This window comes from Diuraphis noxia, unplaced genomic scaffold (assembly GCF_037042655.1).
Source record: "Diuraphis noxia isolate RWA-SAM2 unplaced genomic scaffold, SU_Dnox_SAM2 contig0004, whole genome shotgun sequence".
In the NCBI taxonomy this organism is placed as follows: Eukaryota; Metazoa; Arthropoda; class Insecta; order Hemiptera; family Aphididae; genus Diuraphis; species Diuraphis noxia.
Window position 1 is genome coordinate 47629725 of NW_028301714.1, and position 18749 is coordinate 47648473.

An 18749-nucleotide genomic window follows, 5' to 3' on the forward strand; every position below is an offset into this window, starting at 1 on the left:
CTAATAATTTAAAATTTAACTAAAAATATAAAACTAAATGCATATTGCATCAATATTGCGTCAATATAAAACATTAATAATGTATCATAATATAATTTATAATATAAGTCTTATGGTATGAGATATAGCTAATAAAAAATTTGGTAGATCACGCTGCTCATCTCTATATTCTTCACATATTTTTTTAAAATTAAATTGCATTTTTTCATATTTTTTAAGTTTTTTTTTGGTTGGACAGTGCCTAATAACCGTTGTTGGAGTTTTGTCTCATCGGCTGCAACTTCCAGTGTCATTTTCTTAATGAGGTTCCAAATAGAAGGGTGCTTATGACTTACCAACTTCGAAAATCTATTATTGAAACCTTCAGTTTGGTTAGGTATTCGTACGCTCGATGTTATATAATGTACTTTTGTGTTGATTTTTTTCCTAACCCCACAAACTCAAAATGATAATATATTCTATTTTGTAAAAATATTTTTGGTTTATATTAAATTTTTTATCTGTGACTATCGACTGAGGATTTATTCAGTAACGTTTTTCAGTATAATATTTTCTAAAAAATATTTAAATTTAAATTTAAATTGGATAATAAATATTTACCTTTACTCTTATAACCTAAAGCTGTTGAAAAATCACAGGGGCTAGAGCAAAATTTCCATCCATCATCCAAGTTGTAGACTTGGCAAGATTTGATAATCCTTCATCAGTTGCAAATATAACAATTCTTTCGTCGGCATTACATTCGCCATTTTCATCGACGATTCCATTGTCATACAATAAAAAAACGATGTCCATCAGAATTAATCGTCCAGTTGACTATCAAAACGATTTACACCATTAAAAATAATCTAAACTACCATAGTATAATTACTACTTATGTGTATTATACAGTTTTTAAGGCTTTTGGATTGATTGGATTTCCTTTTGACCGATGATTACGTAAACTTCTCTTTACTGTATCCTCAGATGGCATTTGAGCTTTAGCTGATTTATCCAATTTTGATACACCACTAGCAAATATTTCAACAAGATTTGTAGTTATTGTGGCTATATGGATTTATAAAAATAATATTTTATGTTTAAAATCTACATATTATTATTTGAACTTATTAACATTGACTTGTGTAAAATAATTTTAAATGTGTATAAATATTGTTGACTTTTCAATTCTTTCAAATATATTGAATAGTTATTAAGACAGTTATAAGCAAGGCTGGGTATTAACGAGTTAAAAAGTTAAAGTTGGGTCTAGGACATTTCGGCGCATAACAGCTATATTTGACTGGATTGTACTATTGCCAATTTTATTACGACTTTATTACGGATACTTTTCATAATTGTATTTAAAAAAAGTGTGTATTATTGTATTAGTGTATTTTAACTTAACTGAGTTAACCTATAATTAAATTAACTTTTAACTTTTTTTATTGATCCATATTAATTTAACTGAGTTAAAAAAAATTATTAACTTGCCCAGCCTTGGTTATAAGACTTATTATAATAATAATTAATTAACATATATATTCTATATCATCTATTTATAATATAATATTATGTAATAATAATGACTTACATGATTTTTCTTTCATATTTATCAACGCTTTGGTTACCATAATTTCCTTGCGATTCGGTAAATGATTATGATCACGATTTTTTTCATATTTAGTAATTTGTTTATCTGTATTCAAAACTGCTGGACACTTTAATGAAGACATTTTTGAACATCGCCATTTAATTAATTCACTAGTTTCATAGTATAACGTATACATATGACCATCAAGACAAATTTTTTTATTTTTTTTGTTAGATTTAATTATTTCCATTGTTTCTGGTAAAATAAGAGAACAGTCGAGAACACAGCATAACTAGGCGTACTAACATATTATAGCAAAATTCTAATATAATATTATTGTTGATATTTTATCAATTATTGAAAACCCGAAAACCTAAATTACCTATTTATCCATCATCTGTCCTTGAATCATTATAAGATAAGTTTGAAATATGATTTTGACATTTTTATTATAGTCCCACATATATAGGAGGTATTTAATCGCAAATAATCACTAGATTAGTGTCTCGTGGTTTCGAGTCGGTTGTCGGGGAAAGCCGCACGAGTTTCGACGAGCATCCACAGTTTATAAAGGAAGACAGGCTTTAACACAATAATAATAAATCACAATTACATATCCAAGGTTTTAATTAAATTGTTTTTCAATAGGCAACTACTACATATTATACTTAAAGGCGGAACCTTTTTTAAATAGTTTGCTAGTACCAAATGATTTAAAAAAATAATCATTAGGCTTCTCACTGATTAAATAAAGTTAGTTGAGTTTTTAAATATTTTTGAAAAAACAAAAATGGGTCTTGCTTTTTTTTCCTTTTGTTTTTTTTTTAATTTGCTTTTTTTCCTTTTGCTTTTTTTCACTGTTTTTTTCACTGCTTTTTTTCCGTTGCTTTTTTTTCAATTGCCTTTTTTTCCCATTACCGAGTGGAAAGACCGGGCACGTACGTGATAGCATGGGAGTGGTGGTGGTAAGGTCGGGTACGTGCGTGATATGAAGGGGGAGATGGGAGGGGATGTTCACGTACATGAGTGAATATAGGCTGAGTGGGGTAACTGGATCCCCTGGATTTGCGGGGGGCACAGAAGGAACTAAAACACACTACTCAGATACATCTGAAATATAAAATAAAAACTGATACTATATAGTCAAACGTATGACACCAATTACGAAAATATATGAATGATGAATAATTTAAGGTAAACATTCTTATGTTAGGAAAAAAAAATATTTTGAAAAACTTTGTTATATTTCAAATTAATTAACTCCAAAAAATATTGATATTTTAAAAAAAGATAAAAATTTCTATGTACATGATGACTAATGTTTTTATCATCAACATTTTGTTTAAAAATAAAATTTACAAACTGGCTATTTAAAAATTTTACTTTCGGTAGGTATTATAAAAATAAATATATTAAACTGTATGTGTAATACGAGCTTGTATAGATTATTTGAAAAAAAAAATTAAGCATTGAATAGAATAAAAGGTATTGTATTTGTCAAGTCTTTCCGTTACACACTTGTACCCTGTTATCTGTAAATTACCTCCATACTCGAGGGATCAGTTTTTACTTTTCGTCTTTACAAATATTTTAATTTAATCTTACATTTTTTTGGAGTAACTACTAATATAGGCACAATAAATGTCATCTCGTTTATACAATTTTTAATAGGATTAAACCACAATGTAATTTGTTGTTTGAAGTCGGCCACTTATCATATTCAGCTCCATCTACGATATCCAGAATGGGTATAGTGTATGTTGATCCTAGTAATCTTGGTTATTTACCATTTTGGATACGATGGTTAGAAGCACGAAGTTTAATGGAGCAAACAGCATTGGATCAATGTTTTCAAAAATACGTACCCGCGTTACTAAATTTAATTTTTAAAGATGAAAGCGAATTGAATAAACCATTCCCTCTAACGACTGCTGTTTTCCAAACAAAATTAAACATGGTACTTATTAAGTATACAATTTTAAAATGCATTATAAATAATACATACCTAGGTACTTTCAATAATCATTGAGAATGAAATTTTAAAAATAATTAATTATTTCGTAATTTTTTAGGTTACTCAACTTTGTTTTATTTTGGATACCATATTACCATTAGTTTCATCAGACAACAGTGATTCGATTAAAGTCGGTCGTAAAACAACTGCAATGACTAGCAATGATATTGCCATTCCATTGACTTCAATGATCTCATTTGTGGCTGGCATGGGAGTGTTAGAAGCCGTTTTCATCCAAGCTTTGTATTTATCACTGGGTGCGTTACTAACTGATGTGACATCTCGTCATACCTTTGATGAAAATGTTAAAAAATTATCCGGGTTTGTAACTGCTTCAAATGCCGACGAACGATCAAAACAACAACGTTTGAAATACATACCAACCGGTGAGCATACTTGGTATGATTATTATCTAGATTTTAGTACATTGGAGTGGATATCGTGGAAAAAAGCAGTCCCAGAGTATATTCATAATGATACGATTACATTTGACGATATACTTGTTCCTACAGTAGAATCCACTAGATTGATGTGGATATTAAAACTAATAAACGAAGTAATTAATTAGTTATTATTATTTATTTAGTGCATAAATATTTCATTCATAAATTACACATAATTTTTTTATTTTATTTCAGTATTACTTTAGAAGTGCAATATTTAAAAAGGTAAACATTTTTTACTGTAAATCTACATCATTAAATTTTACACTTCTTAGTATAATTAGTATATATTTATTTATTTTTATAGGTTAAACGCCCTACAATTATAGTTGGTGACATGAGTTCTGGAAAAACAGCCATAATGAAATATTTCATTCGTAATCTCGATCAAAAATATTATGTAAATAGCTTAGTAATAATTTAATATGTGATAAAACTAATATTATCACATATATAAATATGATAAAATGGTTAATTTTTTCCAAATATAAATAATTCTATACAATATTTTTTAAACTTATTAAATGACAATTATTATTTGTTTAAAAAAGAAAATCACATGGAAATATATTTTAATCATAATTTAATACTTAAAAATTGATTATCTTTTAAAATTATTGAAGTGTCTAATTTTTATTTTAAAATCTTAATTAATATTACAAGAAATAATAAAATATTTTTAACCAATAGGTATATCAGTTTGACAATAATTTTCAGTTTTTTAAACTATTGTTAACTACTTATAATTTTCAAGTGAATCTTAAATATTACGTTTTGACGATAATCAAAAACATATTAAAAGTTAATTCAATAGTGTAATTATTAATTTAATTTTACGTATTTTTTTTAGATAAAAATGGCATTAAATTTGTCCGCTAGGACTTCGTCATTAGATGTTCAACAAAATTTAGAAACAAATTTGGAAAGGCATTCTAGAAAAACATACGGCCCACCAATTGGGAAACGATTAGTTTATTTTATTGATGATTTAAATTTGCCTCAAGTAAGCATGTATAGGTACCTAAATTTAATTTATTTAGTTTTTATTAAAAAAATATACATTCATAGGTATAGGATTAGATATAGTTTTAAGATTGTGTTGGTAAGAAAGATAATATGGTATTACATTCAAAATATTTAATTCTGTGTAGTTTTTACTTATGTATCAATAATTATTATTACTGTATTATAATAAAACAGCACTGATTTATATTTATAAATTTGAATATTAGATGGATGAATGTGGCACACAACAGCCAATTGCATTATTGAAAAGTATATTTGATAAACAAGGCATGTATGATAGACAAAAATGTTTCAATTGGAAAGAACTCGTGGATATATGTATGTATCAATTATTCAATTAATAACATTAACATAAACAATGTTCAAAACTTTTCAATTTTAATTGTAGGTTTCTTTGGTGCTATGAATCACATAGGAGATGGTCGAAATGAATTAGATACACGTTTTTTGTCACTTTGTTCAGTTTTTTTATTACCTTTTCCAGCTGATGATACAATTCGATATATTTTCAATTCTATTTTATCTGGACATACAAAATCCTTTACTGAGAACATCAAATCTGCAGTTCATAATGTTATAAACATGACAGTACATTTATACAAAGTACCTATGTTTGAATATTTTAATATTTTATGCACATTAGTAAAGAGTTAAGACATTGTTTAAATTGTAAAATAATTAAATTACCTTCAAATATTAATTATATTATTGAATAATACATTAGTATATTTTGGAACATTTTGAAACTTTAATCATATACAATTATAATAATTATAATATGTTTTAATTTTAGTTAGTACTTAAAAAACTTCATCAAACACCAGAAAAATTCATTTACGTATTCAATTTGTGTCATATAAGTTTTATTATTAATGGTATGACCCGCATTTTGCCAATCACATTTACGACTACAGAATCTTTTGTACGTGTTTGGAGGAACGAGTTCACCCGAGTGATATGTGATAGATTAATTTATCAACAGGTATTATTCTATTTTTAATTAAGATCTATAAACCTAAATGTCAAAAATACTTTTTTATTTGTTTGTTACAAATATATATATATCAATAAAATTCAAAATCGGAAATATAAATTAATATTTAATGACATTAAATGTATAAAACTAAGAATTAAATTATAAAAGCTTTCACCATTTTATCAGGATCGAGAAATGATTGAACGTCATCTTACTCAGGAATTAGAATCATATTTTCCTTCACAAATGGAATATGTTCTTAGAGATCCTATCTTGTTCGGTGACTGTAGGAATGCTATTAGTGTCAATAATCAAATACGAGTATATGAGGACTTAATAGATTACGATTCTGTTTTTTATTTATTTCAAGAAGTATGTATAAGTGATAATTTTAAATTATTTAATAATTAAATATCGCAAAATCTTTCAGATACTATTAGAGTATAAAAAATATCATGGTTTATTAGACATGGTACTTTTCAATGATGCATTAGATCATTTAATAAGAATTCATCGTATGCTGAGAATGGATAGAGGGCATGTTTTGTTGATTGGATCGAGTGGAAATGGAAAAAAGTCACTCTCTAAGTTAGCTGCATTCACATCTGGTAATGACATTTCACAATTTGTGATTATAATCCGATCATAACTATCTAATCATTATTCATTAGTCCAGTATAGAATAAGTATAACCATTGTGAAAATGATACATAATTGCGTTATTTATTTTTACTTTCAATTATTATAGTTATATGCTAGTTTAATAAGTTTAAAGTATTTATAAATTTCTAGGCTATGAAATATTTATAAATAATTCATTTCATTCAAAACATAATTTTAAAATGAATGAACAAAAGTTTAAACATGATTTGAAAAATATATTTTTGAAAGTAGGAATAAAAAATCAGCCTACTGTTTTCATAGTAGACAAAGTTGATGTTATTGAAGAAGGTAATTAAAAACAATATAATTAAGTATTAACATTTCAAATTATAACTTTCAAATGACAATGTAGGTATTTGTAAGAAATAAGACATAAATTAAATTTATTTTCATTCCATTTATTTCACTATGTTAAACATTATTTCGTTAAATATAATTTCTTTTTGTAGAAAAAAAAAAATATTTTTGTATCTTTATAAGATATTATATTATATTAATGTGCAACATTTGTTTATATTTTTCATGTGATTAGGAATTTTAGAATTTATCAATAATATATTAATTAACGGGTTTGTACCTTCGTTATACTTAGATCAAAAAGATAATTTAGAAATGGTACAGCTTATTAAAGATATAAATATAAATACATCGAGTGAAATCACAATGTAAGTTTTTTATCATGCATTAAATTAAACTACATATCTATATTATGAGTAATTGTTTTTTGTTTTAATATTTATTTAATTTAGGGATATGTTTTTAAAAAATTGTCTAAACAATCTTCATATCGTGCTATTAATGTCACCTGGAAACAACCTTAGATTGATATTTCGGAATTACCCCGGTTTTGTGAATAAAACTTATGTTGACTGGATTAATAAATGGCCTATAGAGGCATTACATGCTGTGGTGGAAAAAGTTTTAATAAACGTAGGATATTTTAAATAATTTTTTCTACATGAGTGCCTACTAAGGGGATGTCGGTTCCTTAACTATATACCTATAATTTATAATTTATAGGTATTTTTGTGCGCTTTGAATTAATTAAATATTTGATGGACCATTATTCCCTCACAAGAATGTAACATAAATGTTTCAGAACCGACATTCTTTTCCATACTATCATGTTTTATTGTTTTATACATTTAAATTTTAATAATTATATTAAGTTTGTATAAAATACAATAGTTTTTTATAACAAAATTCTGTAATTCAAATAGTGACAAGAAATGGAATTCACATAGCCCTATTGTATTTAAAAATGTTTGAAACTATAATACAATGAAATGCCTTGTTTATTTTTAAGTAATACACAACTATGATATTATTCATATTCACTCAATTAATTTATTGCATTTAGGATCAAGTTACTCCTGATGCTTACATTAATAATGTAATACAGCAAAGTGTTTATATGCATAGATCTGCAGAAAACTATGCAAAATCATTTTTCAAACATACGACTCGAAAGATTTGTTTCACATTGAAACATTTAGTGGACTGTACTCAAATCTACAAGAATTTAGTTAAAAAAAAATCGAATCTGTTACAAATTAAGGTATCAATTATATTAATAAATTAAACTTAAGCTTATAAAATCAAATCATTAAAATGTTAATAGGTGTATCATTAATAGGTGTAATAACAACAATTTACAATTCATATTATGACAATATAAGGTATTAAGTTAAATCTGAGCTAAATAATAAATTTTAATTGAATCGCATGATGTGCTTTACCGAAACTAACAAAGTATACCTACTAAGAGGACGCTACACACATATTTGTTGTCTACGTCTTACAATTGCGTAACATACCAAATTTATGCTTAGAAAATCACGTTTAACTCCGTTAGTTTAAAAATTAGAGTAAATTGACTTATTATGAAACTTGATGGTAAGAAAATTATCTGTTTTTGTGTGTTAGGTATTTACGATAACTTAGTTTTAAGTGAGTATTATGGGCATTTTTAATTTACGCTTTTTTATATACACGTAACTTGCTACAAAATTGAATTATCGTAAAAAATACACATACAAACACATATAATGTTCTTACTATCAAGTTTCATAATAGGTCGATTCGTTATAATTTTTAAATTAACGGAGCCGAACGTGATCTGCTGAGCGTAAATTTGCTATGTTTTTGAACTTGTAAGACTGAGACAACAAATAGATGGTAGAGTCCTCTAAAACGAGAATCAACCCTGTCTCGCTATTCTAATATTAGAGTAAATTCACCTATCATCAAACTTTAAGTTAAGCACATTACCTGTGCCTCTACATTGGTTATTTTATGAAATATTAATTTTAAGTTATGGACTTGTAAATTATCACAATTCAAAAATGCTTATACACTGTATACAAATTAAAATATTGTAAAAAAGAACAACGCAGAGACTAAGGTAATGTACAAAGCTTAAAGTTCGATAATAGGTGAATTACTGCAGTACTAGGTGCAGTACTAACAAACAACTTAGAAACATAGGGCTGGTTATATTATTAAACATATACATTTTCTATGTTCCCGTTAATTGTAATTATATTTTTCTATCTATATACTTATTTAATGTTCTGTTTTCTGTATGTAATCTTAGTAATACAACTTACATCTATATATTATATATATATATATATATGTATATATGCAGTGGCATACTTAGACCGGAATTCCAAGGGGGGATTGTTTTCATATTGGATGATCTGACACCTGAACATAACCCCATTAGTACGTTACTGTGTATACATATATTACATTCTTATAATCTTATCTTAACTTGTATTGTGTTATACACAGTATGTTGCACAATTTTCAGACCTGAAGCTTTTATTACATTTTTTGTTTTGTTTTTAATAGTATAAATATAATAATTATTAATACATTTATATCATACTTAATACATTCACCGGTACACCTCCCACACATCACACATTTTGATCTGTCTTCGGAACACCACTGTATGTCATTTTCCGTCATCATAACCCCGCTTCTTTGACTATATACCAAATATATTGTATTATTTGTATTCGTCTACCTTTATTTTAATTCTACAATGTTATAAAATTCTTTTCTGAATATAATATTTCAGACTCATCTGTCATCCATAATTTATAGATGATATGTAAGTTAGTTAATAATTTATGTTATGCTCATTATATTATATTACATTAAATTTAACAATTTATTTTATTAAATTATATTTTTTTTAAGTCTCAACAGATTCAGAGTGGTTTAGAAAAAATTGAAGAAAGTACTTTAGAACTTGGTAGGATAAATGATACATTACTTGAGCAAGATTTATCTATAATACAGAAAAACGAAATGTGTCAACAACTTATGAAACAAATTAGTGACACTCGTATACTTATAGATGAATTAACATCTATTGTGAATAATAGTACTGAAAAATTAAATTTAAGAAATGAACAAATTATAAACACAAAAAAACAAATGCAAGAGTTAATCGATAAAACATTACCTGTTTTAAGTACTAGTAGAACTTTATTGAACGAAATTAATGCAGACGATTTATCAGAATTAAAGTAAGCAACATTATTATTAAAATTATGTATTTTGTATTGAAATTATAAAATTATTTTAACAACAATCACAAAAAAATATTTGAACATAGGATGAAAAATGTTAAGTGTTTAATTATAATATTAATGCTTATTTAGATCTCTGGACACACCATCTGAATCAGTTATTACTTTACTTGAATGTGTAGCTATTTTAAGAGGTATTAAAGATATGAATTCATGGAAAAGTCTTTGTGAAATGATTGAAGAACCAAATTTTCTAAATAATTTACAAGAATTGGACGCAAATAAAATTAATCAAAGACATCAAACTCAAGTACGAACTAAGTTAAAATTTTTGAAAAAAACAATTGATATTCAAACTATTAGCAAAGTGGAATGTAGCATATTAAATTTTATCGAGTCTGTATTAAAATACTGTCATATTTATCAAGACATTATACCATTAAAAAATAAGATAAATAAATTTGATAAAGATTATCTTAATGCTACTTTAAAACTAAAAGAACATGAAGATAGTTTAGAAAATACTCGATGCACTTTATCAAATTTAGAAAAATCATTAGATGATTTATCGAAGGAAAATATTGAACTAAAAAAAAATAATTGTTCATTGAAAATTAAATTTGAATATGCTGATAAGGTTATAGAAGGACTAAAATCTGTACACGAAAGGTAAAAAATATAACTTAAATTTTTTTATTGATTGAAATATTACTATAACTTAATCACAATTTAATATTATATTAATATTTTTAGATGGATTATAGATTTAGAAAATCAAACCATAATAAAAAATCAAATAATCGGTAATTGTTTACTGAATGCTTCATTTTTAGTCTATGCTGGCCCATTTTCATTGGAATATCGTGAAAAAATAATTTTTAACGATTGGTACAATCATATTATTGATCTAGAATTACCTATTGACTTGAAAATTGAACTAGAAAAAGAAATAAATGATGAAAAAGTGATATATGAGTAAATAAATCTATAAATATTTATCATTAATTAGTCATTCCCTACTTTATTTGTAATTAATATATACATATTTACAATGTTTGAACATTTTTAATTTACTTATTATAAAGTAAAGGTATCTACATTCATTTGAATCATTTTTAAAATTTAATATCATACTTTATTTTTAGTAAATTATACGTTTTAGAATTGCTCTTTTGTTGTTGTTCTCTATAGTTTGATTTCAAATGGTTTGCCTTGTGACAAATATACAATTCAAAATGGAATATTGATGACTCAATCTAATCGATTTCCTCTTTGTATTGACCCACATAATCAAGGATTTAATTGGATTAAAAACCATGAAAAAAATAACTCATTACAAATTCTTTCATTTGCTGATAACAACTATATTGTGCGTTTAAAAAATGCTTTGCAATATGGAAACTCAGTAATGTTTATTGATTTTGAAAACATGGATTTAGACATAAAAGACTTATTAAATCAAAGTATACAATGTAAGCAAGTTCAGTTAGCGAAGGTTCTTAAGAATCAAGTTACACAGACATTGTAAAATATAATTTTTTTTTAACATATGTGTTTATGTTTATTTATTTAGCAGAGTCATTTGATTCTGAATATATTGAGATGGATGATAATAAATGTATATATAATCAAAACTTCAGATTGTACTTGATGACTAAACAAACTAACCCAAAAATTACTACATCAATTTATTCCAATATGACTGTAATAAATTGTTCAATCACACAAGAAGTAAGCCATAATAATATGGTATAAATAAATAATTTTTAAAATTGTTTAGGAATTACCTAACCTACATAGGTTTTTAATTGTATTATATCTTTAATGTAATATTTTATGTTCATTTTAGATTAAACTATTTTGATATGTTTCTATGTATATTTATTTTATGTTTAGGGGTTGGAAGATCAGCTACTTAATTTGGTGATCAAACATGAAATAAAAGAAGTAGAAGATAAGAAAGAATTTATAGTAAAAAATATGTATCAACATAAAAAAGAACTCGAAACATTAAAAAATGCGTTTATAAAAGAAATCATAAACTGCGCAGAGCTTTTGATTGATAATCCGCATCTTTATAATAAACTTGAAGATATAAAATTAAAAATTGATTTATGTTCTACAGAATTAAAATTGTCTGTTGAATCAATGACTTTAATGGATCAGTCTAGAGATATTTACAAATCTATTTCACAAAAAGGCACTTTATTTTATATGTCTCTTTATGGATTAAAAGATATTGACCCATTATATCAATTTTCAATTAAATCTTTTATGAAATTGTTTTTAAATTCAATCGATTTAGCAAAAAAAGATCAAAATGTATTTAACAGGATTTCAAATATTATCGATCAACTAACAAATGATGTTTTTGAATTTAGTAGTATCAGTATTTATCAAAAACACAATTTATTATTTTTATTTCAAATAGCATGTACTTTAGAAAAACATGCAGGACAATTATTGAATTCTGAATTAACATTCTTCATCAAAGGAAATATAGGCTCTGAAAATGTTACCATAAAAAATCCAACAACATGGTTATCAAATAAATGCTGGAAAAATGTTGTTAATTTGAGCACCAGCTTTGAACATTTTTCAAATTTGATTGAACATATTTGTAATAACATTGACACTTGGAAAGAGGTAAACTATATTTTTTAGTTGTAGAATATTTTTTATTTTGTATTTTTATGTAGAAGTACAATGTTAGGTAGGTACTATAGTCACGGAAATTATAGTTGAAGTAATAATAACATTATCTAAAAATTAAAATATACCTAATCAAACAAAAATTAAATAACGTCCTGTTGTAGAAATGCAAAACGAAGATTATAATGTTAGTTGTGGGGAGAAGAAATTGCTGACAAGAATATTGCTGTCCACGGGATTTTTTATAGAGATCTCATGGATTTAGCTAATTTCTCAACAAATACAGCAACAGCTATTTCTTTATGGCAGATACAGCGATACTTATACACAAGGGTGTGCCCAGAGAGTGTTTTTGAGGGTTTTAACCATCCCCAAATTGACTTTCTTTATTTTTTAAGCTTATTTTTTCTTATAAAATAAAAAACATATATTATATTTAAAAAAGTTTAAATGACCCACAAAACAAAATCCTGTGCATGCATCTACCCACAGAGGCGGTTTGAATGTATTATACTTAGTGGTGCAAGACAATATATAGACACCCCCACCACCATAATAGAAATTACAAATAAATATTTTTTAATAAGTTTATAGTTTATAATTATAAGGCCCTTATATTCTTAACTCGACGCATTCAACAGTTTCAGCCACGATTATCATTTATCATATGTCATTGATTAGGTACTTTATTACTTTTTCATTTATTAAACATTGCGGTCAGCACATGCTCAACCAAGACCACCCACCCCCCTAACATTGGTGGTGCAGTGCACCAAAAATAGTATACTCAAACCGCCTCTGTACTACCCATACTTATCGTATACCAAAATCTATCTATATGATAGTAAATAGGAAATTTCTGATCTTGATTATGAGAGTAGAAGATTGATATTTTATACTTAATATTGGATAAAAGAACTTGAAGGTAGTAAATGTATAGCGAATGGCTGCAATTAGTAATAGACAATTTATTCAGTGATTATAGATAGGAAGTTATCATGAAAATAAATGTACTTACCTATATTATAATTGAAAATGTAGCAGGCGCTAGGTTTCATAATTAATAAAACCTGTAGATAAATGTTATGAGCACCTGAATGTTATAAAATATTTATGTATTATATTTATAGTTTAATATTTTTCTTTATGTTTAATGTTTTAAGTGTATATCAGTATTTTATATTTTAAGCATAAGTCGCTCTTATTCATTAATAATAAAACTAATATTCATATAAAATAGTTTTAAATTATATTATTTCATAAAATGTTTTTTTACACATCTATATTTCCATAACGTCTTAAATACAATAGGTATTAGCATTGATTATAAATATTTATATATTAAACGTAAACTAATACGTATTTATAATCAATGATATTAAGTAGGTAGGTACGTACTTTTAAAATATAGAATTATTAATTATTACACTTATAGACTATAGTTATTAGTTTAATATTTATAAAATAATCATATTTATATTTTTGTCTTTTAGTGGTTTTATTCAGAATATCCCGAGTCTGTAAGTACTATACCTATAAAAACAAACAAATATTTTGATGTGTTAATGCTAATAAGATGTTTTCGAACTGATCGAGTGTATCAGTCTGTTAAAAATTATGTTTATCAAATAATTGAAGTAAATAACGAGAGTTGTATTAACAAAAAAAATACAAAGTAAATACATAGATATTTCTAAAATCCGTTAATATTTACTATACTTAGTTTATCTAAGCTGAATATATATATATACAGGGTGATTCTTTTATCAAACAACACTTAAAGGGTGTTCAATAATTTTTGAAATAATGAGTGTTGTTTGATAAAAGTATCACCCTGTATATATATATTATTTAAAAAAGTATTCCTTACAATATTTGTGTACCTGTACTGTATATAGTGTATATAGTGTATAATGTATATATATAGTTGTGTAAAGTTGGTTATATAACACCTTTCTATAATTTTTAAATTGTATACTAATTTGTATTATCATTTATAGTCTTGAAGTCATACATAAAAAATTTTCAAATTTAACTCCGTGTGTATTGATATTGAATGACGGATCAGATCCAGCCAAAGATCTGACTAATCTTGCACAAAAAAATGATATTACTGGTCCTACGTTCAAAGTTCTTTCATTAGGAACTTTCGATGAGAATGTGAGTTTTAACTATATTAATAAATAAATATTCTTCACAATATAAAATAAATTATAGATAATGTGTTTATTAGGTTATTTATTTAGCTTTAAAATCAGCAATGCACCGTGGTAATTGGTTGATAGTTCAAAACTGTAATTTTTCTATTCGTTTTTTGTATGATATTGAATGTATATTAGAACAAGCAAATGAAAGTTGGCATCCAAATTTTAGATTATGGCTTATATTTAATGGATATTCACCACTCAGCGAATCATTTCCAATATCTCTTTTGCTCAGGTCATTAAAAGGTAACATTTTATTTAATTGTACTGAATATCCAAAACACTAAACTAATATATTTTACCCTACAATTTTTGAAATAGTTATCATTGAACCTTCAAATCATATGAGAATGTGTATGCAGAATGCTTTAGATAAATATAATTTTAATGATCAAGAAGATAGAAATTCTCATCCTGCTTTCAAATCTTTAATATACGCTTTACTATTTTTCCACGGAATATTATTAGTAAACTTTTACATTAAATATTCTTAGCTATAATAAATAACCTAAGTTTTTACACTTATATTTTAGGAACGTAAAAAGTATAATCAATTTGGATGGAGTTTATCATATAATTTTGAATATTCTGAATTTGATATGTGTCAACAAATAATTGCTATATTTTTAAAAAAAAGTAAACCAGATGAAATACCTTGGTCATCATTAAAATATCTAATCGGTGAAATCATATATGGAGGAAAAGTGATTGATAGCTATGATCGCAGAATTCTTTTGACATACGTGGATGAATATTTTGGTGATTTTATATATAGTTCTTACCAACCGTTTAGCTTTTACAATTGTAAAGATTGTTATAAGGAGGTAAAATATATAGAAGTGGAAAAAAAGTTATTTGAAAGTAATGAACTCAATCTGATGGGTAAGCATTATTTGTGAAATTAATTCTTATATAGTTACACACACACGCAGACACAGTCATAAAAAAATACACATAATAATACTACAGACTATTATTTTTTTTTATAAAGTTACAAATATTTTATTATAATTTATAAAAAATAATTTATTTGTTTATCATAATAGAAGCAGTAAATGAATTGCCAATATCTATTAATCCAAAAGTTTGCGGATTAAATCCAAATGTTTTGTTTGGATACCATAATAATTTAGTTAGTCATTTGTGGGCGGATATGATAAAGTTATATCCAAGTATTGATACAATCGATGACAAAAATACTGATTGGGATAGAGTTGTACAAAATACTACTGAACACATTTTAAAATCATTGCCTGAACTCTATAATCTTAATAAGGTGAAAACGTTTTACGGAGATAAATCTTTTGCTCCTAATATCATAGTTTTGCTTCACGAACTTGAACATTTTAATGCGTTATTATGCGTAATAAGAAACTCTCTATCTCAGCTCTCAAAGGTAAAATCTAATATATATTTTTGTTTATTTATTTATATACTCGTATAACAATTTTTATATTTTATTTATATATATATATATATATATTTTTTTTGGGGGGGGGAACTAGTGTGGTTTGGTGGACCAGAAGCGAGTTTTACCACTCACAAAGGGGAAGGGGACTAGTTAAGGTTCAAGAATTTATTTAGCTGTTTTTGAATCTAAATACAATTTAAAATTATTTTAATTCATTTTTTTAAAAATACATTTGTTTCACAATAACAACATATTTTAAATAGTTATATTACTAATTTACTATTAATTTTTAACCGAAACCTTTAAATATAGATTCATAAAAGTAATAACAAAAATAAACTGTTTATTTAAAAAATATTTGTATTACATTATGATGGCTGTAATCTAAATTGTATTATTTTACAGAGCCATTCAGAGCATTTAAATGTCCATAAATATTAAATAACCATATTCTTCAATGACGATATTTTATAATAATTACTGATTTATCATAATACTCGCTTTAGAGAAATAGATAGATTATTCCCAAGAGAGGGCTGATAACCTTAGTCATAAACAAATTTTGAGGTGAAGTATTGGCCGACATCACTAGTTCCCGGATAGGCGACCACCTAGGTTTTTAGTGACGAATCCTTGCCCCATATTATACACGTGTTTTTCAACCAACTGTAACCTCCCAACAAAATGCTATTGATCATAGTTATTGATGCTTAAGATCAATAAAAATAAAATTATATTTATAATTTTATATAGGTATTTTTGGGAAAAGTGGAAATGAATACAATGCTAGAAGAAGTTTCAACGTGTTTATACGCCGGACGCGTCCCAGGATGCTGGAGCAAATTATCACCACAGACAGTTAAATCATTGCCACGTTATATTGAACACCTTACGAAACGTACACTTCAGTATTCGAATTGGGTAAAATATAAACGTTCCATTTCAGATTTAATTCATTAATCATATTAACACTGTACTAAAATACTACTTTTAAATTAATACATATTTTTTATGTATGGTTCACCAGAGCCAAATCAGAGAACCTTTAGTCATGTGGCTATCAGGGTTACATTCGCCAAAATCCTATCTAACATCTTTGATACAATTGGCATGTAGAAAATATGGCTGGTCAATTGAACAGAGTATGTTTTATACATCTGTAACTCAATGGACTTGTGAAAGTGAAGTTCAACGAGAACCAGACGCCGTAAGTATAAAACGCTAAGTTATACCCATGCGTAAAGAGCAACAAATTTAAGTACAATATAAAAATATATACAACTAGTGCCAGTTCTAGGTTAGGTCAACTGGGATATTTTTCCTAGGCCTGGCGCTTATTCCTTAGAATTAAGGTAGGTAATATTATATAGTTCAATAGTTCAATTGAAAAACTGCTGTTAAATGTTTCGTTATTGGTGCATTATTAACTCAGAGTATAATAATTCGGAAATGTTTATATCTTCGAAATTGATACTCATGCCCATAAGGAATAGTGTTCAATAACACTAAGTGGTCCATCCAATTTAGTAAAAAGCTCCATAATGGCCTTCAGTTGATTGTCTAACTTCATAAACCATATACTTTTTTTGGTGGTTTACCTCTTAGGGTAAACGGTTTTCATAATACTTACCTCTGTGTCATATAATTTATTCAACAAAAACATATTTTATATATTTTTTGAAAATCCTACACCTAATTAAGTAAAATTTAAATTACAACCGATTAACTTGTAAATTTCAAAATACTCCTTAGTCAATTTCAACCGGGCCATTATTTAATACGACTCATAAGTAGTCAAGTAGATAATATTGTAAAGGTAAATAGAGTCCGATAGTAGATGAGTATTTTTAGCTGCCTATATTATAATATAAATGTTGTGTTTTTTAAGGGATGTTACATCACAGGATTATATTTAGAGGGCGCACGCTGGGATATGGATAAACAATGTTTGACGGAATGTACATTTCATAACACGCTTGAAAATTTACCGATTTTGGCTATTAATCCAATTGAAACTCGCCTACTAAAATTACCCAAGAGTTCAATTAACATACCAGTATACGTGACTTCGAAACGAGGAAAATTGATGAACGACAATTGTGTATTTGAAGCCAATTTAAATACATTGGTGCATAAGAGCTTTTGGATTTTACGAGGAGTTTGTGTTATTATGAATACTGATTAGTTAATAATAATTTACTATTATCAATAACACGAATTTTAAATTATTTTATTATTTGCA

At 26.1% G+C, this 18749-nt stretch overlaps 1 protein-coding gene and 1 pseudogene across 1 annotated transcript in view; one reads left to right on the forward strand and one right to left on the reverse strand.

The window, feature by feature from the left end:
• Positions 1-18744, forward strand: part of LOC149056136 (dynein axonemal heavy chain 10-like) — a 39027-nt gene extending 20283 nt beyond the window's left edge. Inside the window, exons 36-64 of the mRNA XM_089225815.1 lie at positions 3245-3530; positions 3646-4143; positions 4226-4255; positions 4338-4430; positions 4881-5033; positions 5263-5374; positions 5445-5659; positions 5850-6038; positions 6219-6404; positions 6463-6640; positions 6825-6983; positions 7228-7360; positions 7445-7625; positions 8056-8253; positions 9906-10237; positions 10373-10909; positions 10994-11215; positions 11432-11712; positions 11814-11971; positions 12137-12886; positions 14386-14567; positions 14893-15052; positions 15126-15342; positions 15418-15563; positions 15630-15978; positions 16143-16492; positions 17261-17428; positions 17535-17714; positions 18396-18744. Of these exons, the coding sequence (XP_089081941.1) occupies positions 3245-3530; positions 3646-4143; positions 4226-4255; positions 4338-4430; positions 4881-5033; positions 5263-5374; positions 5445-5659; positions 5850-6038; positions 6219-6404; positions 6463-6640; positions 6825-6983; positions 7228-7360; positions 7445-7625; positions 8056-8253; positions 9906-10237; positions 10373-10909; positions 10994-11215; positions 11432-11712; positions 11814-11971; positions 12137-12886; positions 14386-14567; positions 14893-15052; positions 15126-15342; positions 15418-15563; positions 15630-15978; positions 16143-16492; positions 17261-17428; positions 17535-17714; positions 18396-18692 (6940 nt within the window). The 3' untranslated portion in view covers positions 18693-18744. The remainder of the gene's footprint in view (positions 1-3244; positions 3531-3645; positions 4144-4225; positions 4256-4337; positions 4431-4880; positions 5034-5262; positions 5375-5444; positions 5660-5849; positions 6039-6218; positions 6405-6462; positions 6641-6824; positions 6984-7227; positions 7361-7444; positions 7626-8055; positions 8254-9905; positions 10238-10372; positions 10910-10993; positions 11216-11431; positions 11713-11813; positions 11972-12136; positions 12887-14385; positions 14568-14892; positions 15053-15125; positions 15343-15417; positions 15564-15629; positions 15979-16142; positions 16493-17260; positions 17429-17534; positions 17715-18395) is intronic.
• LOC149056137 (uncharacterized) lies at positions 577-1823 on the reverse strand (annotated as a pseudogene).
• Positions 18745-18749: the final 5 nt, after the last annotated feature.